The 24,238-nt window shown below is 40.1% G+C and overlaps 1 protein-coding gene across 1 annotated transcript in view; it reads right to left on the bottom strand.

The window, feature by feature from the left end:
- MUC4 (mucin 4, cell surface associated) overlaps positions 1-2,547 on the bottom strand; it is a 90,757-nt gene extending 88,210 nt beyond the window's left edge. Inside the window, exon 1 of the mRNA XM_027845173.1 lies at positions 2,450-2,547. Within this exon, the coding sequence (XP_027700974.1) occupies positions 2,450-2,547 (98 nt within the window). The remainder of the gene's footprint in view (positions 1-2,449) is intronic.
- Positions 2,548-24,238: the final 21,691 nt, after the last annotated feature.

The following is a 24,238-nucleotide window of genomic DNA, read 5'->3' on the forward strand; positions in this document are numbered from 1 at the left end:
TATAAGTAATAAAAAGCATTCTAGACTTGTGTAACATCATTATTATGGTTAGGAGAAATTGAACTGAAACGTTTTATTTTATTAATTATAGTGGACATTTATATAGTACTATCCCCTCATTTGATTCTCACACCAAACCTGTTAAGTTATTGTCTTCATTTTAAACATGATAAAGGAGAGGTTCAGAGAAATAAAGTAAGATTCTCAAGATCTGAGGACAGATTTGAATAGTGAAGAGACTACAAAAGGCGTTGGGGATTTGGGAGGGCAAGACTGAGAATAGAAAAATACTGTAGAAATCAGAGATTGGAATTGGAGAAGATGATCAAACTTGGAAATAGTCATTGTTGGAAGGATTGTGCTGAGACAGGAATACAAATAAACTACTAGTTGAGCTGTGACTTGGTTTAACCATTCTGGGGGGGAAATGGAATTATATGAGAAAAGTGACTAACTTATTGATATCTTTGACCCCTAAACCCACTTGTTGGACATAAACCTCAAGGATGTCAAAGATAAAAATAAAGGTCACCATATATTCCAAAATATGCATTGCAATGCCTTCTTTGGGAGCATGAAGTTGGAAGGTAAGTGGAGTGTCCAAAAACTGGGAAGTGACTGAAAACATGAGGTTCAGCCATTCAAATATGAATATAATGAAATGTGAGAAATTATAAATATGAGGAAGTTGGAGAAACACAAGAAGCTCTCAAATGAAATTGTTCTCTCCAAAGTAATCAAATACCTGAGCTGCCTCCTTGCTCTGCTCCTGTTGGCGCCTTCTGCCATTGGTGAGTTCTTCCCCAAATCTCCATTTTGGGGAAGGGCCTAGATGAGCCATTCCTCATTCTCCTGATTTATCCACCATGCCTCTGAGTGGGTATCTTCTCTACCTACCAATTTACACTTCCTTATTTGTGTATCATTATCTCCCATTAGAATGTAAGCACCTTGAGAGCAGAGTCTGTTTTTCTTTTTGCTTGTATTTGAACCCCCAGTGCTTAGTACAATGCTAGGCATGTGGTAAGTACTTAATGAATGCTGGTTGACTGTTAGACCAACAGTGATCTCTTTTTTTTAAAAAAAAAATTAAACCTTTAAAAATTGTTTTATTTTGAGTTCCAAATTCTCTCCCTCTCTCTAGCCTATCCTCCACCCATTGAGAAGGCAAACAATATGATACCCATTATTACATGTGAAGTCATGTCAAAATATATTCTTGTACTAGCCATGTTGCCAAAGAACCTCAAGAAAAATGAAGTGAAAAAATGTTTCATTCTGCATTCAGAATTCATTAGTTCTGCCTGTAGGTGGGATAACATTTTTCATTGTGAGTTCTTTAGAACTGTCATGGAGACAATGATCTCTTAATTGACAAATCCCTGACCTTTTCTCAGTCCTCATCCTTCTTGACATCTCTGCGACATTTGACACTGTCAATCACCCAGCTATTCTTTTGAGTTTACTACTCTTTCTTCCTACCTGTCTGATGGCTCCTTCTTAATCCCTTTTGGATTAAAATCCCTATTCCTGGCTGTCTCCCAGGGCTCTGCCTCGGGCCCTCTTCCTTTCTCTCTCTCCATTCTCTCACTTGGTGACCTCAGTAAGTCATAGGATCAATCATCTGATATTTATGCAGATGACTCCCAGATCTCATCTCTCTCCTGAGTGTGCTCCAGGTTCACATCCTCTATTGGACATTTAGAACTAGATTTTTTATACCATCTCAAACTAAATATATCAGCTATATGTCTAAAACAGGAGCTTTCCCCTGAAACCCATCCTCTTCTGAATTTCACTATTTCTATCTGCATCATTACTCTTCCATCATCTATAGGTCATCTTTGATGACTAAGTCATCCTCACACATATTCAATCAATTTTCAAGTCCTGTTGATTCTGTATTCACAGCATCTCTCACATCTGACCCCTCCTCTCCAATCATGCAGCTCCTAGCCCCACCCAGTTCAGGCCCTCATCACCTTTTACCATACTGTTATAACATAGACCTCTGCTTCAAGTCTCTTTCCTCTCCAATACATTCTTCACCATAGCTGACAAAGTCATATTACCAAAGCACAGGTCTGACGTCATTCCTCTTTTCAAAAACCTTCAATGGTTCTCTATTCCCCTGGATTAAAGACAAAATCCTCTATTTGGTATTAAGTTCTTTATAACCTAGCCCCAGGTTCAAGTTTTAATACACATTATTCTCCTTAAAGTGCTCCTTGCTGTTATTCCATCTTCTATCTTTTTGATTTTGCAAAGGTTGTCCCAAAGGCCTGGATGCACTCCATCTTTATCTGCTTCTTAAAATCCTTACTTCCTTTAAAGATCAGCTTAAGGGGGCCCTACTCACTAGCAAGACAGAACTCTTCACACACAGAAGCAATCCCATTCCACCCCATCTTTTCCGGCAGATAGCTCTCCATCATCTCTGCTCTCTCACTTATCTTCAGACTCTCCTTGTCTAATGGCTGCTTCCATACTACCTCCAACCATGTCTCTCTCAGCCTCAAAAAATTCCCGCTTGATCAACATGTCCATCTTCGTGAGATATTGTCCCATGTTTCTTATCCCTTTTGTGCCTAAACTCCTTGAAGCCATCGGTAATCAATGCCTCCACTTCCACTATGAGCAGCTAGGTGGCACAGTGGATAGAGCACCGGGCTTGGAATCAGGAAGACTCCTCTTCCTGAGTCCAAATTTGGCCTCAGGCAGTTACTAGCTGTGTGACCCTGGGCAAGTCACTTTACCCTGTTTGGCTCAGTTTCCTCATCTGTCAAATGAACTGAAGAAGGAAATGGCAAACCACTCCTGTATTTTTGCCAAGAATACTCCAAAATGGGGTCACGAAGAGTCTGAAATGACTGAACCGACCACTTACTTTCCTCTCACTCTCTTTTTAACTCTCTACAATTTGGCTTCTGACCTTATTCCCCTGAAGTGGCTCTCTCCAAAATGACTGATGATTTCTTAATTGCCCAAATGAATGGCCTTTTTTCAATCCTCATCCTTCTTGATCTCACCCTCTCTGTAGCCTTTGACACTGTCAATCGCTTCTCCTTGATATACTCTTCTCTCTAGATTTCCATGACACTGTTCTATGATGGCTCTCCTTTAGCCTATCAGGCTGCTCCTTTATCCAGGTCATGCCCACTGAATGTGGGTGTTCCACAGGGCTCTGTCTTGGATCCTATTCTTTGCTCCTTCTATACTATTTCACTTGTTGATCTCATCAGCTCCCATGGGTTCAAAGTTTATCTCTATGTAGATGATTCTTAGATCTATTTGTCTAGCTCAAACATCTTTCCTGATCTCCAGTCTCATATCTCCAACTGTCTATTAGACATCTCAAACCGGATGTCTCATAGACATCTTAAACTCATTATGTCCAAGAATGAACTTATTATCTTTCCCTCCAAACTCTCCCCACTTCTGAAATTCCTTATTGTCAAGGGTACCACTATCTTCTTAGTCAATCAATCAATGAACATTTTATTAAGCACCTACTATGTGTCAGGTACTGTGATAAGCACTGGGAATACAAAAAGAGGCAAAAGATAATCCCTACCCTCAAGGAGTTTACAATCTAATGAAAGAGACAATATGCAAATATAAATAGATTATATGCAAAACAAGCCATATACAGAATAAATAGGAAATAATTAGCAGAAGGAAGACACCAGAATTAAGAGGGGTTGGTAAAGGTTTCCTGTAAAAGATGGGATTTTAGTTGGAACTTAAAGGAAGTAATGAAGTTAGTTGGAGGAGTGGAGGAGGGAGAGCATTCCAGGCATCATCTCTTGGTGTTTCTTATTCGAGGGACAGGAAGTCAGTGTTGTTGGATCAAAGATCACATGATAGGGACAAAGGTATAAGAAGTCACCCAGGCTCAAAACTCAGGTGTCATCTTCAACTTCTCATTCTCTTTCCCCTCCTCCATATTCAAGCTATGGCCAAGGCCTGTTGATTTTACCTTTGTAGCATCTCTCATATATGCTACCTTCACTCCTCTGACATCCACCACCCCAACGCAGGCCCTCATTGCTTCGCCCCAGGACTAGTATAATAGCCTGCTGGTTGGTGTCCCTGCCTCAAGTCTCTCCCTACTCCAGCCCTTCCTTTGCTCAGCTTCCTAAAGCTCAGATACAATCATGTCACTCACCTTACTCAATAACTCCAGGGGTTCCCTATCACCTCAATGGTCAAACATAAAGCACTCTGTTTGATATTCAAAGCTCTTCACAACCTGCTCCTGCCTTTCCATTCTTCTTACACCTTATTCCCCTCAAGTGTCCTATGATTGAGGCAGTTAAGTGACACAGTAGATAGAGCGCTGGGCCTGAAGTCAAGAAGACTCCTCTTTCTGAGTTCAAATATGGCCTCAGACACTTACTGTGAGTAAGTCACTGAACCCTGCATGCCTCAGTTTCCTCATCTGTAAAATGAGCTGGAGGAGGAAATGGCAAACCCCTCCAGTATCTTTGCCAAGAAAACCCCAAATGGGGTCACAAAAACTTAGGCACGACTGAACAACAACAACACCCTATGATCCAGTGACATGGCCTCTTTGTTGTTCCTCAAAGGAGATACTCCATCTCCAGACTGGCTGTTCTCCATGCCTGAAGTAATTTCCCTTCTCATCTCTACCTCCTAGCTTCCCTGTCTCCTGTCAAGTCCCAGCTAAAATACTTCCTTCTATAGAAAGCCTTTCTAGGTTCCCTCTTAAAGGTAGTTCTTTGCCTGTATTGATTATCTCGAATGTATCCTGTATACACCTTGTTTGTACATAATTGTTTTCATATTTTCTCCTCATTAGATTACGAGCTCCTTGAGAATAAGGACTACCTTTCACCTTTCTTTGTGACCCCAATGCTTAGCACATAGCATAGTGTCTGGTACATAGAAGACACTTAATATATTTTTATTTAATGACTGAATTCCCACATGAGTCCTTTCTTGACCCCCCAGCCCCTCCCACAATTACCTTGAATTTACTTTATACTTATATATATATTTTATATGCTCTTGTCACTATATACGTTGCTTCCCTTGATAGAATATAAGCTCCTTTGGGCAGGGAATATTTCATTTTTGGCTCTGTATCCCCAGTACCTAGCATCGTTTCTGGCACATAGTAGATGCTTAATAAATGCTTATTGATGTATTGATTAAAGACTTGTAGGAACTCATGCAACGTGAAGTAATCAGAACCAAGAAAACAATACACACAATCATGACAATAATGTAAAGGAAAAGGATAGCACAACAAAGCTGAGCACTGTGTAATAATTATCATGCCCAATGTTGGCCTAGTCAAGGTGATAAGGAAAGGCACTATCCTCTTTTCATCAGGAAGGTGGGGGACTGTGGCTCTAGAACATTGCATGTTGTCAGATGAAGTCCCTGTTACAGTTGGTTTTAACTGTTTTTCTCTGTCACTAAGGAATACTTACAGTGGAGGTGGATGACTGGAAATGTCTCATGTAGAAAAAAAGTTATGAATAAAAATTAAAAGAAAAAAAGAGATGAAGGACCAGGGATACCAAAATTGAATTTGATTTCCTTCATAATTTTGCCTAACTTTCTAATCATAGCTCTCCTATAGATTTACTGTATGACCCAAAACCAGTCCCAGACTCTTTCTTCTGGGCCTCAGTTTTCCCATCTATATGAAAACAGCCATTTTAAATTCCATCCAGAGTAGAAAAGATAATTAGAATTGAAGACCCTAAAAGACATGGGTTGTTGGGTGGATGGATGAGGGGGCAGTGAGATGCAAGGAAGAAAGCTCATATTTCTAGAGGGTTTTAAGCAAGCACTTTAAGTACATTAAATCATTTTGAGAGGGCAGGGAGTCAATTTGCAACAAATCAGGTCCTCAGAGAGAGAAGTTCTCAATTCCAAATGTAGTAACTCCAGAGACTACAGGACATTTTCTATGAAAGACCCACAGCTGGTTCTCAAAGAGGTGAGAGTGCTGGCAATGGCAAGGAAGCAAAGTGATGCTCTTTCCTCCTGAGGGAATACCTACGACCGACTGACTGAAGATACAATCAACACCCTGGACAGAGACTCTAAGCCTGAATTTGCCGCACCTTCTGTCCATGGAGACAATCTTTCTTTAGGGGCAGCTAGGTGGCCACTGGATAGAGTACTGGACTTGGTTTCTGCAAGACCTGAGTTCAAGTTCTGCCTTAGGTGCTTACTAGCTTGTGAGTGACCCTGGACAAGTCACTTAAAACCTGTCTCAGTTTTTTTTAATCTGTGAAATGGAGATAATAATAGCACCTGCCTCACAGGGTTGTTGAGAGAATTAAAAGTAGTAACATAAAGTGCTATATAAATGGTAGCTGTTTTAGGCAAACAAGAGCAAGAGAAGCTATTGGTTTTAAGGAGTTCTGACGAACATTCAGATAATATTAGAGACCTTGGAAAATGTGGTTGTTTTGGAAATGGTCATTGTGGAAAATATTCTAAACTACACCACTGTGTTCCTTCCCAACTCCCATTGGTACAGAGAATTTACTCAATGGAAGTTTCCTATGCCAATGAAACATTCAGTCCAAAAAACTATGCACATCATTTATTTCATAGTGTAATTAGAGTTCACAGGATCAAAGCGTAAAGACCATCTACTCAACCCCTCTCATTTTACAGATGGAGAAACAGAACTAGGGGGAAGTGACTTACCCAAGGTCATATAGGTAATAAGTAGCAGTGCTTGGTTTTATCTTCTGATTTCAATTCCAGAGCTCTTTCTATTATGCCATGCCACCTCTCTAAATCTGAATCTTTAGAACAGTAGTCTCAAATTTTGTTGATCATTCCATCAGTAAAAAAATTTTGAGGGGGCAGTTAGGTGGTGCAGTGGATAAAGCACCAGCCTTAGAGTCAAGAGGACTTGAGTTCAAATCTGGTCTCAGACCAAACACTTGACACTTACTAGTTGTGTGACCCTGGGCAAGTCACTTAACCCCAATTGCTTTGCCAAAAAAAAAAATTGAACACGCATTTCAAACTAGAATACATAGATGTACTTATATTTGTATTTGCTTATTTGTAAATTATATGCATATACAACCATAATAATAATTATGTAAATTATAAAAATTTTTAAATAGAGATTTTCTAAAAATAGACATTTAAAAGGAGATAAGGATGAAATTATGTTTTATAACTAATATTTTATTTAGCAATGGTTAAAGAAATCCTTTTTTGCTCTCACTGAAATGTGATTAAAAATGATATTTTTAGTGAGAGAAATGTGATGAAAATGCTACATTATCTTTGAAAATCTTGGTTTAACATTTTGTGATAGTGATGCAAAGGCCTGATTCTGTGTTCAGTTTATTTCCATGCTGGATTTTAATGATTGTCATAGCTGAAAAAAGAAAAAGAGATATTTCACAAGGTCAGGTTGGTATTGATATCGGGGGGAAGATAACATAATAGAGGTTACTGGGGAACCTGGAGCAGCCACCAGAGAACCTGGGAGGTAGCATGTAGGGATGCTTTGGGAGGCATTTAGGGAATTGTGCCTATTTGCCTGTTCCAGGTGTCTGGTTAGGTTATGGGCACTCTGAGGGAGCCTGGGAGGCCAACGATGGGGGAGGGAGGGTGTAGTTTTAGCCATAATTGATGAAATTGGTAGTGTAGTTACGGTGGGGGGGAAAGCCCATGACTGGCTGTTGTGGCAAGGTTGGGATATAGTTCATGTTCCCATTCTCCAATTGGTAGATCACACATCCCTTTAAATCAGGCTACAGCCCACCTCCACCCTGAAGTGCTTCCCATCTCCCCACTTTGGAGGTCGATGACTTAGAGGCTTCACCCCTATAGAAAACAATTTTGGATTATATTCAGGACAACTGGATTTGCAGTTAGAGGAGCTGAGTTTGAATATCACATTGTCTTCATGATCTTATGTAAGTTACCTGTGCCTCACTTTTCTCATCTGTAACATAGGTTATCAAGGGAGTCCCTGATCAATTTAATGAAGCCCCCAATCAATTTAATGAGATTATAATTTGTGGTCCTTTCTCTGAGGGCCATCTCCCATGAAAATACACATATGCCCTAATCCCTTGCTGGGAGGAAACAGAAAACTCTTCTGATTGGTGCCTAGTGATGTAAGCTGCATCCAATATGACTAGGGACTGAAAGTGTGTAAATGCATAGGAAACATATTTCCTACAGGCTAAAAATAAAAGCTATAAAACAACTCATTCTTTTCCTTATTTTATGGATTTTCTTTCCTTTGGACTTCCAGAACTTATTGCCATGAGGTAGACAGAAGGGATTCTCCCTCCTTATTCTCTGTCCCCAACTTAGGAGCAGAAAACAATGATTTACAGAATGTTAAGTGATGTCAAAACAAATGATGATAATCCCCCCTTTAAAAAAAGAAAAGGATAGGTGGTTATAAATTGTTCCATGTGTCTCCAGAAGGTAGCTTGAAAGGAGCCCAGGCTCAGAGAAGTCAAGAAATCTAGTTTCTGCTCAAGGTGTGACCTCAGTCAAGTTACTTTTATCTCATTGTGGGAAGGGTGGGAAGAAGCATTTTTCAAAATTCTTTTATCTTTTAAAACTTTTTAAATTTAATATTTTATTTTTCCCCAAACAATTTTAGCATTCTTTTTTTTTTCAAATTTTGCATTCCAAGTTCTCTCTGTTCCTCCCCTCTCCCCACATTGAGAAGGCAAGCAATTTGACATAGGTTATATATGAGTGGTCATGCAAAACCCATTTCCATGTAAGTCATGCTGTGAAAGAAAACACAGACAACCCCCTGCCCCCCAAAAATCAAGAAAATAAAGAAAAAGTATCTTTGATCTGCATTCAAACTCTGCCAGTTCATTCTCTGGAGATGGACAGCACCTTTCATCTTAAGTCCTTCGGAGTTGTCTTAGATCATTGTATTGCTGAGAATAACTAAGTCATTCACAAGTAGACCATCATATAATATCGCTGTTACTGTGTACAATGGAACATTTATTAAGTGCCTACTTTCTACCAGGTACCATGAAGGTTACTGTGAAATTAGATAATTTCCAGCTCTAAGGGTTTACCATTCTTACCAAATGAACAAACTTGGCAGAAAGACAAGCAGAGTTAGGCGACCCCACCCATGAGTGGGGTGAAGGGGATGGCAGGAAATACCCAAGCTATTATCATTAAGCTGAGTCAAAGGCTGCCTGAGTGATCAAGTGAAACTACAGAATCTGAGACCAAACATCCTAATCAGATTTCCTTGAAGGCAGGAGAGAATCAGCAAAGCCTGAGGGATCCTAGTGGGCCATGGGGCCAGTTTCTTCAACATCCCAGGCCCTGGGAGGATTCTGAAAGTACTGGAAGACCCTATTCTTCAGATACTATTCAGTGAGCTTCCCAAATGATTTTATACAAAGGGGATGGGTACGTTGGTACACTTCCTTCCCTCTCCACCTCCCTTTCCAAAATTCCCCCCCTAGCTCCAGGCAAGGTGAGGAAACCCTATGAAGCTAAAGGGAAGTCAGGGCCTAGGGTCCTGTTCACCAGTTCTGTTTCTTGAGTTATTTCTTAGAAGATTTCTTTAAGGCTGACTTGTAGATGGGCAAGCCAAGACTAGAGCTTCCTGGTTTCATTTTTATTCTGAGCACATTCTGAAGAAAAGCAGCAGTGGGAAGAAGGGAAAAATATTTTTAAATAAACAAAATATGCCCCACCTCCTCCCCAAGGCATTCCTACAACCACACAGACCTTTGTCTCCCCTCTTCACCACTTGAAAGTCACATATCTCCCCACCCTGCCCCAGCCCCGTCCAGAATCTTTTGCCAAGGTTAATACCCCTCCCCCCTTCCCCTACCCCCACTGCAATTCAAAGGTGCTCTCAAGGGTCCCAGGACAGGAATCAGAGTGGTCACTGCCTCCAACCTAGGAATTCTACTTTCAACCTACTACAAATCCCCAGGTTAACTTTATCTTTAGAACTTCTTTGTTTTCGCTTGAACCAAGTGCCCAGCCTTGCCTCCTCCCTAACAGGAATCCCCCCATCCCCTCCCAAAACCTAGAATGGCTTTTTCATTTATTGTAATTTAATTTTATTATTATTTTTTCAATTAACAAGCATTTATTTTGTCTCTCTTCCACCCCCTCCCATTGAAAAAGTAGAAAGAAAGGAAAAGAGGGAGGGAAGGAGGGAAAGAAAAAAGGAAGAAAGGAAAGAAGGAAGGAAGGCGGGAACAAAGGAGGGAAGGAAAGAAGAAAGGAAGGAGGGAAGGACAAAGGGAGGGAAGGAGAGAAGGAAGGAAGGAAAAAAGGAAACAAGGAGAGAAAGAAGGGAAAATCCTAACAGTTATGCATAGTCAAGCAAAGCAAATTATCAAACTGGCCTCTCCAGAAATGCATGTCTTACTCTGCACCTTGAGTAGGTCATCTCTCTGTCAGAAAGTAGGTAGCATGCTTCATCACTGGTCATCTCAAAGCATTGCACAGATTAGAGTCCTCAAATCTTTCAAAGTTGTTTTTCTTTATAATGTTTCTGTTGTAAGCTCAGTCCCAATGGTATGAGACCCTCTTCTTACTGATGTAGATCAATGTTCTGCACCTATGTGAAGGGCAGAATAGAGGTGACAAGAGGAAAGAAGCTGTTCATGTTGTTAAGTCGTTTCACTCACGTCCGACTCTTCATGACCCCATTTGGGGTCTCCTTGGCAAGGATACTGGAGTGGTTTGCCATTTCTTTCTCCAGTTCATTTTACAGATGAGGTAACTGAGGCAAAAAGGGTGAAGTGACTTGCCCAGGGTCACACAGCTAGTAAATGTCTGAGGCCAGGTTTGAACTCATTCCAGGCCTGGTGCTCTATCCATTGCACCACCTAGCTGCCTCCTTAGGAGAGAAGAGAGCTCTTAATTCTTCAGTCTTCCAAGTATCTTCAAGCTTCCAGTCCCTTCAGGTGCTTCTGACTTCCATTTTCAAGAGAGAAAATGGATGAGACTAACCCCACTTCAGGTTGGTGAAAGAGAAGACTGTAGGAAGCCATGAGGGGAGCTGGCAGTCTCCATCATGTCCCTATCCCCAGCTGGCTGCACCACAGACTCCAGGGACCTTCTTCTTGAGTGAGATCTAGGACCCTCTCTCTTGGTTGAGCTGAGTTATCTCACTCCCAATGGGAGAGCTCCTTCACTCTGTATTGTTTGGTATATATTCTCCTACATATACTTTTTCTGATTTCTGTTTTATGATGTCATGAATGCAAGGAGATGATCCTCTGGAAAAGAGGATGTCTAAATAAAAAAGAAAAGAAAAGAGGGTGTCTAAGCAGGACTGCTTCAAAAATAACCTGAGAAATTAGTTTTGTACTTGGAAAAAGAAGCAAGTGGAGGGGTGGAGGGGAGGAGAGAGAACAGAGGTATATATTGGTAATTGTATGTATGATTTTTTTTTTGCTTCATATAGATATGTTCATCTTCTTAATGTTTCATAAGTAGAGAAAAAATAAAGAAAACATGTGTCGCCTGGTGATATTTTATGGCATATGGATTCCTAGTGGGGCCCCATTGACTGACAGCTAGGTTACATTCCATCCCTCCCCCAGGGTTCTCCAGTACCCTAAAGAGGTTGGAGAGGGGAGAGCTCTCTTCCCTGCCATTGGCTGGAGCCCCTATTGACTATGTTCCTGTATTTTAGGGGGCCAGAAGCTAATATCTTAGTTTCATTTAACCACCTTCATCAGATTAGCTTTTACAATGTAATATTTACTTCAAAGGTATAACACAAACATTTTCTCCAATACCAGGGCCTAATCCAGGCATGCATCACTCTGGGTATCTGGGGAGAGTTAAGGGTTTAGGTATACAACTTAGCTCACTTTTCTACAAGCATCAATTCCACGAAATTCAACTCCAAAACCCCTTTGGACTACCATCCAGGGATCCTGGCTTCTCAAGGCTTCTTTTCTGGGCTGGTTGCAATATTAAAACTAGAATCCTAGGTATTAAGATTCCCATGGCTTGAGCTCCCAGGATAGAGATTCCCTTCCCTACACCTAGGGCTGAGAGGATAAACAAAACAAAACAAAATTTCAAGCCCATTTCTCAGGTGTGGAGAGAGGTAGGAAGGAGGAGGTAGAAGAAATAGCCCTTGGACCCTCCTCCCTTACCACATGTCATTTGCTGTGAGTAAATGAATCTATGACATGTGAATGAATCTGTGACATGTGAATGAATCTACACATGTATGCATGAAAAGAGCCCCTGTGTTTAGTCAGGTACTTTTAAAGACACAGGTGGCTACATGTCTCTGTTATAATAGGATCATAAATTTAGAACAGGAATGGACCCCAGACACCAGACATCAAAACAGAGTGCCAAGTTGGTTAAAAGACTTCCTTCAAGGTCACCCAGGTACTCTGTTTCAGAGGTGTGATTTGAATTCAGGTCCTCTGACCCAAAAAAATTCTTTTTCTATTGTATCATACTCCCTCTTTATCATTGGAAGGCTTCTTGGATCAGTGGGACCAGATCAGGAGGAACAGTACCCAAGGGCAGGTACAGTCCAGAAATTGTTCCAGGTATAGATCTAACAGCTCAGGAACAGAAGGAGATTTGAATGGAGGGACTATCTCAAAATCATGATGGATTTGGTTGTCATCAGCCCAGCCAGAGAAAGGGGAAATTAAGATTAATTTCAGGGGCAGCTAGCTGGCGCAGTGGATAGAGCTCTGACCTTGAAGTCAGAAGGACATGAGTTCAAATCCAGTCTCAGACACATGACACTAGCTGTGTGACCCTGGGCAAGTCACTTAACTCCAATTGCCTCACCAAAAAGAAAAAAAAGAAGATTAAATTCAGAAGAGCTTATTCTAGGAAAATGTTGCCTAAGAAGCGTCAGGGTCACACAGTTGAGTGTTTGAGGCTAGATTCGAACCCTGGTCTTCCCGACTCCAGGCCCAGCTCTCTATCCACTACACCACCTCAAAGCAGAGACAGGAATATAGAAAAGGGGCAGAGGAAGGGGAGAGCCTAGTCTAGAGTTCAGATTTAAAGGCTCAGTTTTAAGACAGTGAACCACATGCTAAGTACCTAGAACCAAAGGAAAAGGCAGTCGGGAAATTTCTCTAGGCAGTGCCTGGAGGAACTGGCTTTGTTGATACTTTACGGGTTATGAAGAGAAGTTTTTAACACTGAGATGGAGGGGGTGGACCTGTGAACCAGACATAAAAGGACTTTCCATGGCCTATAGGTATTTATTTAGTAATAAATCAAGTCACACGGGATACATAATGGATAAGAAGTAGATAAGATGAGAACAAAAGAAACTCAATTTTCAGTTGTTGTCAAGGGTAGATTTAAGTGCCTTGTCTTGGCTCTGTTAGGAGAGATCTAGGATGGTCTGGCACAGTGAAAGGGAAGATGGCGTACTGTAAACATTCCTGGTTCTGGGTTTGAATACTGGTCCTGTCATTTATTACCTGCGTGGTGGTGGTGTTCAGTCATTTTACTTGTTCTGACTCTTCATGTCCCCATTTGGGGTTTTCTTGGCAAAGGCACTAGAGTGGTTTGCTATTTCCTTCTCCAGCTCATTTTACAGATGAGGAAACTGAGGCAAACAGGGTTAAGTGACTTGCCCAGGGTCACACAGCTAGTGAGTGTCTGAGGCCAGATTTGAATTCATGAAATTGAGTCTTCCTGACTCCAGGCCCAGCGCTCTGTGCACTATGGCGCCACAGATTACCCCGACTCAAATCCTACCTCTGATGTTACTAGCTGTGTGCCATTGGGCAAGTTATTTAACTTCCCTGGGCCTCAGTTTCCTCATTTGTAAAATGGGGAGAATTGGACTAAATGGTCTCTGGAATCCCATTCAGCTTCAAAGTGCATCATCCTATGACCTTCATCTCTCTGCCACTTATCTTAATTTCTCTGGGCCTCATTTGACAAACCTGTAAAATGAGAAGATTAAAATGATCTCTAAGGTCCCTGTCAACTCTATATCATGTGATCTGACAATGTGAGAAAGAAGAAAGTATATATGAGTGAGTTGGAGACAGGGCAGAGAGGAACAGGTAAAGTTAAGCTAAAATAGACGAAAAAGAACGAGAAGCCAATTATATAGAACATTACACACAACAACCACCTAGAAGAGAAACTAGTCTAAGCCTAGTGTTTGGATCATAGGACTTAGAGCCAACAGGGTCCTCAGAGGCCATCTGGTACAATGCCCTCAACCTTACAGACCAGGAAGCGGAGACTCGGTGAGATTAGATGACGTGAAACTGTTCAAAGTCACGCAAATAGTATGTGGAAGAACAGGGATTCAAACTCAGGTCTTCTGACTTCAAAGCCAGTGCTCTTACTTAATTCATCATGCTACCTCCCATATGAGCTCAGAAAGGCTTCATTTCCTCAAGGCCCAGTGCCAGAGAGCTGGTCTCACCTCATTTCACCCCCCCTCCCCCACACCAGGTAAAGGAAGTTCATAAATCAGACTTATCTGATAAACAGGTCAACACTACGGCACTCCTGTATACTCATAATGTAAAGAGTTATATCTAGTTTGTATGAGATTTTTCATGGTATAGTAATTTTTCATGCTCTGAACAAGCCAACTGAGTGTATGGTGAAGCAGTTAACACTATAAAAAAGAACCACTCAGAGGTAAAATTTAGTCTTCTCATGTGGTGACAGCTTGACTAGACCAGTGTTGAACACAGGGGACCTTTTGTTTGGGGTGCCTCCCCCCTACCCCAACATTTCTTCATGGAGTAGAAGAGAAGTTCCCAGGGGGTGACTCAAAGCAGAGAAGATGACACCCAAAGCCAGGCTTGAGAACGAGACTGTGGTCAGGGTTGCAAGAATGGGCCTGGTGGTCAATAGGGGAAGAGAAGTTCAATGACATCCAGTGAGAAGTTCCTGGTGATGTCCACAGGGGACCTGCCAGATGGTCTACCAGAAACGTGGGAGCCTTGGGGCAAAAGGTACAGGGTCTGAAACTTCTGGGAGGGGAAGCAGGAGGTTCCTAGGTGTGTCCAGATTGGTATTCAAGGCATTTGACATTTCCATGAACTCCCAACCACCTCCTGATGATTTTCATTTGAAATCCTCTATAATCTGGTTCTTATCTGCCCTTCCAATCATCTGTTGTGTAGCTTCCCTCTCTATATAGTCAATGTTCCAACCAGACTGGATTATTCTCCATTCCCCTTTTCTCATCCTTTCCTGTCTTGAATACTACTTTGCTTCTATCTGGAGTGGTCTCTCCTCTCTACCACCCCATCTGTTGGAAATCCTTGAAGGCCAACTCACAAGCCACCTCTTCAATATAACCCACCCTGATGACTTCCCATGTCCGCTCCCCAGCCACTGCCCCCAACTCCACAAAAACGATCTCTCCCTCCTCAATTTTTTGGTAGCACCTTGCATCATTCTATTATTTGCACTTATCTCACTTTCCCTTGTATGCCAGTTCAAATCCTCTTCCTCCTCCCCCCCCTTCTTCTTCTTCCTCTTCTTCTTCTTCCTCCTGCTTCTCCTCTTCCTTCAAGGCCTTGGCCAAGTCACTTACCCTCTCTAGATCTAAAATTAGGAAGCTAAACTAAACAGTTTCTAAGGTTTCTTTCAGTTCTGAATCTATGATGATGATTCCAAGGAAGACCTAGTATAATGGACAAAGATGATAGATTTGAATTAGAAGTCAAAGTATATGTATTAAAATCTTGACTTTTCTGCTTTTTTAAATGCCTCACTTTGCTCCTGTATAAAATGAGGGGGGTAACCGATAAATGATCAAATGATATGAATAGGTAGTTTTCAGAGGAAGAAATTAAAGCTATCTATAGTCATATGAAAAAATGCTCTAAATCACTACTGATTAGAGAAATGAAAATTAAAACTACTCTGAGGTAGCACATCACACCTATCAGATTGACTAACATGACAAAACAGGAAAATGATAAATGTCAGAGAAGATGTGGGAAAATTGCAACACATTCATTATTGGTGGAGTTGTGAACTGATCCAACCATTCTGGAGAACAATTTGAAACTATACCCAAAAGACTATATAACTGTGCATACCCTTTGACCCAGCAATAGCATTACTAGGTTCGGATCCCAAAAAGATCATAAAAAAGGGAAAAGGACCCACATGTATAAAAATATTTATAGCAGCTCTTTTTGTGGTGGCCAAGAATGGGAAATTGAGGAGATGCCTATCAATTGGGGAATGGCTGAAAAAGTTTTGGTATATGAATGTAATGGAATACAATATATTGTTCCATAAGAAATGGTGAGCAGGCAGACTTCAGAAAACCCTGTAAAGACTTTCATGAACTGATGCTGAGTGAAGTGAACAAAACCAGAGCACTGTACACAGTAATAGCAACATTGTTGACCAATTTTATTAGACTTAGCTCTTCTGAGCAATGCAATGATCTAAGACAATTCCAAAAGACTCATGGTAGAAGATGTTATCCACATCCAAAGAAAGAACTATGGAGTCTGAATGCAGATTGAAACATACTATTTCCTCTTTCTTTTGTTGTTTTTTGTTTTTTCTTTCTCATGGTTTTTCCCTTTTGCTGTGATTCTTCTTTTACAGCATAACTAATATGGAAATATGTTTAATATGATCATACGTGTATAACCTATGTCAGATTGCATTAGATTTTGGGGAGGGGGAATGAGGGAGGGGGGGGAAATTTAGAAATCAAAGTCTTATAAAAGCAAATACTTAAAACTTAAAATAAATAAATTAATTCTAAAAATTAATAAAAAATAAAATAAAATGTGGGGATTGGATTATTTTTCAGGTCTCTGCTCTGTTCTTTAAATCTTTTGATTTTGTAAATGGTGTCATGGATAATTTGAAAGCATTGAAGAGCACAAATATTATTTGTGTTTTGGTTTTGGAATGCCTTCAATGACCTATTTAGTTTTGGGAGGTTCTTTTTGGAGCAATATGCCTTCATAATTACGTTTTTCCTCAAGTTAACATCAACATGAATCTGTACTTCCTCATGTTGGAGGAATCCCTAGCTCCCTCGCCCAAACACACCAAACACACCTCATAAAACCTAACCTCGAATCACTCCTACCATCTGCTTCCTCTGCTCATATTCACATGCTGCTGAGTGGAGCTGAAAGAAGTCTTGAAATTGTGCTGATTGGGTCTCATACAAACTTATGTTATCCATTTCAACTGGGAGTTCGTTTCAATAAAGTGATTCTTCTGCTTCTCCCTATTTGATTATTTTTTTGTGATATTTTATTTTTAACATTTTAAAAAAGGTTTTGAGTTCCAAATTCTATCCCTCCCTCCTCTCTTCCCTTCCTCCTCCCTGAGATGGTAAGAAATTTGATATAGGTTACTAATGTGAAATCATGTAAAACATTGCCATGTTATTCATTTTGTCTGATACTTATATCCCACTCTCCATAGTAGCTGTTGAAAAATTTTTTGTGTCTCCTCAAATATCCTACTGATCTTTTTGACCTTTTGTCTTCACCAAAAAAAATGAGACAATTCTCTGAGAGTTTCCTCTTCCCTCCTCCTCATCTCAATTCCCTTAGATGCCATCCACCACTAACTCCTCTTTCACTCTTATATCACATGAGGAAGTGGTCCTTCTTGCCAATGCAAACCTCTTTGTATGCACAAGTGATTCCATTCCAGCCCACCTTCTTCAAGAGATTGCCTTCACTATTATCCACACTCTCTCTTTAATCTTCAGTCTCTCCCTATCTATTGACTCCTTCTCTATGACCTATAAATGTGCCCAAGTCTCTCCATCTTTAAAGAAAAAAACCAACCATCTTGATTGTATCATCCCTGCTATTATCTTGTATCTCTCTACCTTCCTTAAGCTAAGCTCCTTGAAAAAGACATCTCTTCAGTTGTGCATTGAATTGTGCCATTTGATCCAGCTATACTACCACCTATCCCCCAAAGAGATAAAAGAACGTGGAAAAAGACCCAGATGTACAAACATATTTCTGTCAACTCTCTGTAGAAGCCCCCAAACTGGAAATGAAGGGAGTGCTCACCTATTAGGGAATGGCTAAAAAGAAGTATGCCACACAAATGGAATGGAATATAATTGTGACATAAGAAGTGACGAAATGAACAATTTCAGAGGCAACTGGGAAGACCTCTATGAACCGATGCTGGGTGAAGTTAACAAAACCAGGAGAACAATTTATATAATGACAACTATGTTATAGGGGGAAAATCTTTGAAAGACTTTACAACTCTGATCAAACACAAATGATCAACCAGAAATCCAGAGGAAAGAAGATGAAACATGCCACCCACAATGCCTGAGGCATGACGGGCTTAAAATACAGAATGAGACTTACATGTTTTTGCACATGGTCAATGTGGGAATTTGTTTTTCTGAACTGTCTATATTTGTTATAGTAGTTATGTTATGAGGGTTTTATTTTATTAAAAAGTTGTACCAGGAGGGAAAAGAGATCTAAGAGATAATAAATGCTTATAAAAATAAATATATTTTGAAAGCCATCTATACATAGTGCCTCTCCTTCTCTCCTCATTCTCTTCGAAACCTTCTGCAATCTGGCTTTTGACTTCATCAGAACAGAACTTGCTCTGTCCAGAGGTGCCAGTGATCCCATGATTACCAGATTTAATAGCCTTTTCTCAATTATCATCCTTCTAACTGTTGATTGTCTTATCCTTCTTAATATTAATTCTTCTCTAGGTTTTTGTTTCAGTGCATTCTTTTTGTTCTCTTCCTAACACATCTGAAAGGTTCTTCTTATACCCACTAACCAGAGGTATCCACCAAGGGTCTGTCTTGTACTTCTCTTTTTTCTCTGTTCTTCTCATAATCTCCTGTGGGTCCAATTATCATTCCTGTATTAATGACTCCCAGATCTATATGCATCCATCATTAGTGTCTCGCCTGAGTTACCATTTAATATCACCAACTGCCTACTGGACATGTTGAACTGTATGTCCCATAGGCATTTCAACCCCAACACGTCCAAGACAGGATTCACTATTTCCCTCAAAAGACCTCTGCCCTCTGCCTAATTTCTCTATCAGGGTGTTGGAGTATATGGAGTATTCAGTAGGACTATCTCCTCTGATGTGAGGGCTTGCTGAGCTCTTTGCCACACCCTGATAAAACTGTCTCGGCAGATGAGAAAACCAGGTTGAGGGTAACCGACAGGCCTCAAACCTGTAGGTGAGTTAGGGGGATGTCTACCCCAAGCATGCGAAGACTTCACCTGGCAGAATGGGCAGATGAGAACAATTTGTTCCAATGGCCATGAAGGCGGCTGAAGCAGGTGCTGTGGAGTGCTTAGAACTCAGTTAGACATGGAAGATGCCGAGGTCTTTCACTGTATCCCAGGCCACTGTCAATCATTTTGACTTTTGTCTTGCTGCTGAACTTTGATGACTCTGGAAGAGAGAGTGAGGCTAATGACTTTGGGCAACTCTGCCTCCCTTAAATCCAATCCGTGCTCAAATCAAGACATTACCTGTGGCCCTCTTCAAAAATGAAGGACAAATAACAACAACAATTTCTATCAGGGCACCACCATCCTCCTTCCTAGTCATCCAAGTTTGCAGGTGGCTTTGATTCATCATTCTCCCTCACTACACATATCCAAAAATATTATCATTTCTACCTCTACAGCATTTCATGTATATATAATACACACACATATTTTCTCTACACTCACATAGCCATCACCCTAGTTCAGGCCTGTATTACCTCTCCCCCGGGAGATTTTGAGCTCCTTTTGTATCCCCAACACTCAGTACAACATTTGTTGTCGGTGACTTCTTTTGGGGTTTATTTGGCAAAGATACTGGAGTGGTTTGCTATTTCCTTCTCCAGCTCATTTTACAGATAAGGAAACTAAGGCAAACAGAGTGAAATGACTTGCCCAGGGTCACACAGCTAGTAAGTGTCTGAGGCCATATTTGAACTTAGGAAGATAAGTCTTCCTGACTCCAAGCTGGGCATTCTATCCATTGTGCCACCTAGCTGCCTATTTGGCACACAGTAAGTACTTAATAAATGTTTATTGACTGATTGATGGACTGTTGTACGTTTTCCAATTGATCTCTTTGCTTTAAGTCTCTCCCTACTCAAATGTATCCTCTCTTCTTCCTCCAAAGTGATTTCCCCAAAGTGTAGGTCTGACCATGTCACTTACCAACCCTACCCCTACTCAGTAAACTCCATGGCCTCTCTGTTGCCACCAGTCTCAAATATAAAGTCCTCTGTTTGGCGTTTAAATTTCTTGACAACCTGGCCCCAATCTACCTTTTAAGTCTTCTTATACTTTGTTCCTGTTAACAAACTGTACAATCTAATGCTTATTAGCTGCTCCTCACATAAGACTCAACTCCCAGTTCCCATACAAAGATCTCTCTCTCTCTCTCTCTCTCTCTCTCTCTCTCTCTCTCTCTCTCTCTCTCTCTCTCTCTCCTTCCATCTGCATGCCACAATCTGTCTTCCTTCAAGACACAAATCGATTGCCACCATCTTCCCAAAGTCTTTCGCCATCTCCCTCCATCCCTCAACTATTAGAACCTTCCTTCTATCTACACTGCATGTATATTGTACACATCCATCCTTTTAGATGTTATCTCCCTCATTAGACTGCAAGCTCTTTGAGGGCAAGGACTGTTTTGTCTTCATTTGTACCTCCTGGTGCTTAGCACAGTGTCTAGCACATAGCATACTCAATAATGCTCAGTAAATACTTGTGGATTGACTGACTGTTCAACTAAGGGAAAAAAGGGTTTAGAGACATGCATAGAATAAGGCAGGTTTGGCTCAGAGTAAACATTTGCCACAAATAACTCACAAAGCAAATAACCGAAGGCTGACCGAGCTTATTTATAACTTACTAAATTCTCTGTTCAGCCTCATGTAAACAAAGGAGAGAGCCAGCACCCTGCCCTCTGCAATTCTCTCTTCCCTCCACTTTTCCTTCAACCACCTGCTTCCTGCTCTAGAGACCTGCTCACTGGTCTAGACTGTTTCCCAGAAGCAGATAAAGGCAGAGGCTGGACCAACCCCTTTCTCTTGGCACCTCAGGCAGCTACCTCAGAGACCTAAGGGTAAGTAATATGTGCTACTTTAAGATAAGATAATGATAAAATGAGGCAAGGAAGTTGAAGGAACTTGCAAAGTCATGCTGTCATCCTCCATTTCTGATCCACACTCATTAGGCCATTTGTTTTTTTAAAAAATATATTTTATTAATATATTTGTTGTTATTGTTGTTCAGTCATTTCAGTTGTGGTCGACTCTTTGCAATCCCATTTGGGGTTTTCTTGGCAAAGATACTGGAGAGGTTTGCCATTTCCTTCTCCAGCTCATTTTATAGATGAGGAAACTGAGGCAAATAGGGTTAAGTGATTTGCCCAAGGTCACACAGCTGGTAGGTGTCTGAGGCCAGATTTGAACTCAGGAAGATGAGTGTTCCTTACTCCAGACCCAGTACTCAATCTACTTTACCTTTGCCACTAATTTGTTCTGAAATCTCTTTCTCTGCCACCTCCCAGTGAGCTTTTCCATACAATAAAAATTTATTTTAAATAGGGAAAAAGAGGAAGAAGAGGGGAAAAATCAGCTAAACTGTTCAATACTTTTTTTAATTAACGTTTTACATGATGTTCCATCTCCTGACCGGGCATTATCACTGGCAATTCCCTAGTGCTCCCCCTTCTCATCTCTGCCTCCCATCTTTTCTGGCTTCCTTAGGTCCAAGCTAAAATCACTCCTTCTAGAGGAAGCCTTTCCTGATCCCCATTAATTTTAGTGCCTGCTGATTATTTCTTTTTTTCATTTTAAATATTTTATTTTTCCAATTACATGTAAAACAATTTTAACATTCATTTTTTAAAATTTTGAGTTCCAAATTCTCTCCTTTCCCTCCCTCCTTATTGAGAAGGCAAGCAATTTGATATAGATTTACATGTGCGGTCATGCAGCATATGTTTCCAATATTAGTCATGTTGTGAAAGAAAACACAGAGCAAAAAAAAAATAAAGTAAAAAATAGTATGTTTCGATCTGCATTCAGACTCCATCAGTTTTTTTCTCTGGAGGTGGATTTCTGCTGATTATTTCAAGTGTATCCTGTTTGTAACTAGTTGTTTGCATGTTGTCTCCCCCTTCATATTCTGAGCTCCCTGAGGGCAGAGACTGTCTTTTACCTTTCTTTGTATCCCTTGGACTTAGCACAATGCCTGGCACATAGTCACTTCATAAATGTTTACTGACTGACACTTCGCATCAGTTCATATAAATCTTTCCCAGCTTCCCTGTACTTATCAGATTCTTTTGTAGTATGGTAATTCTTGTAGTCATTTCTTATAGTACGGTAATATTCCATTGTGTTCACATACCACAATCTGTTTTTAGGCATCCCACAGGCATCTACTTTATTTCTAGTTTTTTCCAGTTCCAGTTCTCAAAAGGTGTTACTGTAAATATTTTGGTGTATGTGGAGCCTGTCTTTTTCTTTTAAATAATTACCTCCTTTGATTATATTGGGCCATTCACTTTTAATTCTCCGGATTTACAGCTAGCAGAAACCTTATTAACCATGTAATCCAACACACTCAGCAGATGAGGGATCCCATACCCAGAGAGCAGTGACTCATGGAATGTTGCCTATGTAGTAAGACATACAGACTGGAGTCATACACTAGGACTCATGCCTCTAAGGCTGACTTTCTTTCCATTGAGACCATTGCCTCTTGTTTCCCAGCAGAGAGGATGAGCAATCATTGATCCATCTGTGAATCAGCCTGATCCTCTGTGTGACCACAGAAAAAGTTGCTATAAGTATGTTTGTATCTACAGCTCGTTTCAGTGGTATACTTTACATGGATTCTGTGTTATGTGTCAACCTGGGGTAAGAAAGGACCATTACACTTGGGATGAGGAGACAGGGTTAAAAAAAAAAATATATATATATATATATATATATGTATGTATGTATATAATGTATAGATATACACATATATATTTGCTATAAGATTTGCAAAATATTTTACAAATATTACCTCATTTTATTCTTTATGTGAAATTTAAATTACTTATCAAATTACAGGTAAAAACAATTTTCAACTTTTGTTTTTTAAAATTTTGAATTCCAAATTCTCTCTCCCTTCCTCCCCTCCCTCCTCCCTGAGACAGCAATTAGATATAGATTGTACATGTGCATTCATGCAAAGCACATTGCCATATTAACCATGTTACAAAAGAAAATGCCAGCCAAAAGAAAAAAATGAAAAATAAAGTTTGGGTTTTTTTAAGTATGCTTCAATCTGCATTCAGACTCCATCAGTTCTTTCTCTGGAGGTGGATAGCTTTTTTCATCATAAATCCTTTGGAATTTTCTTGGATCATTGTATTGCTAAAAATAGCTAACTGTCATTCATAGTTGATCATCATTACAATATTACTATTAGTGTGTACAACGATCTCCTGGTTCTGCTCATTTCACTTTGCGTCAGGTCATGTAAGTCTTTTCAGGCTTTTCTGAAAACATCCTGTTTGTCATTTCTTACAGCACAATAGTATTCTATCACAATCATATACCATAACTTGTCCATAACTCCCCGTCTGATGAGTATCCCCTCAATTTCAAATTATTTGCCGCTACAAAAAGAGCTACTAGAAGAAATTTTTTTTTTACTAATTGGTCCTTTTCTCTTTTCTTTAATCTTCTAGGGATACAGACATAGTACTATTGCTGTGTCAAAGAGTATACTCACTTTTATAGCCCTTTGGGCATGGTTCCAAATTGCTCTCCAAAATGATTGAATCAGTTCACAATTCCACCATCAGTGCATTATCGTCCCTGATTTTCCACATCCCCTCCAGCATTTGTCATTATCTTTTTCTGTCATATTAGCTAATGTGATAGGTGTGTGGTGGTATCTAAGTTGTTTTGATTTGCATTTCTCTAATTAACATTTAAAGTATTTTTTCATATGACTATAGATAGCTATCATTTCTTCTTCTGAAAACTGCCTGTTCATATCCTTTGACCATTTGTCAATTGAGGAATGACTTGTATTCTTATAAATTTGTCTCATTCCTCTATATATTTGAGAATAGATATTGTATTACCATTTTATATATAGATAATGTATTAGATACATTATATATTATTAGATATAATATATTAGATATATTAGATATAACATATTAGATATAATACATATTAATTATATATATATTAGATATAATA

This window comes from Vombatus ursinus, unplaced genomic scaffold (genome assembly GCF_900497805.2).
Source record: "Vombatus ursinus unplaced genomic scaffold, bare-nosed wombat genome assembly UNPS02014959.1, whole genome shotgun sequence".
Taxonomy (NCBI): Eukaryota; Metazoa; Chordata; class Mammalia; order Diprotodontia; family Vombatidae; genus Vombatus; species Vombatus ursinus.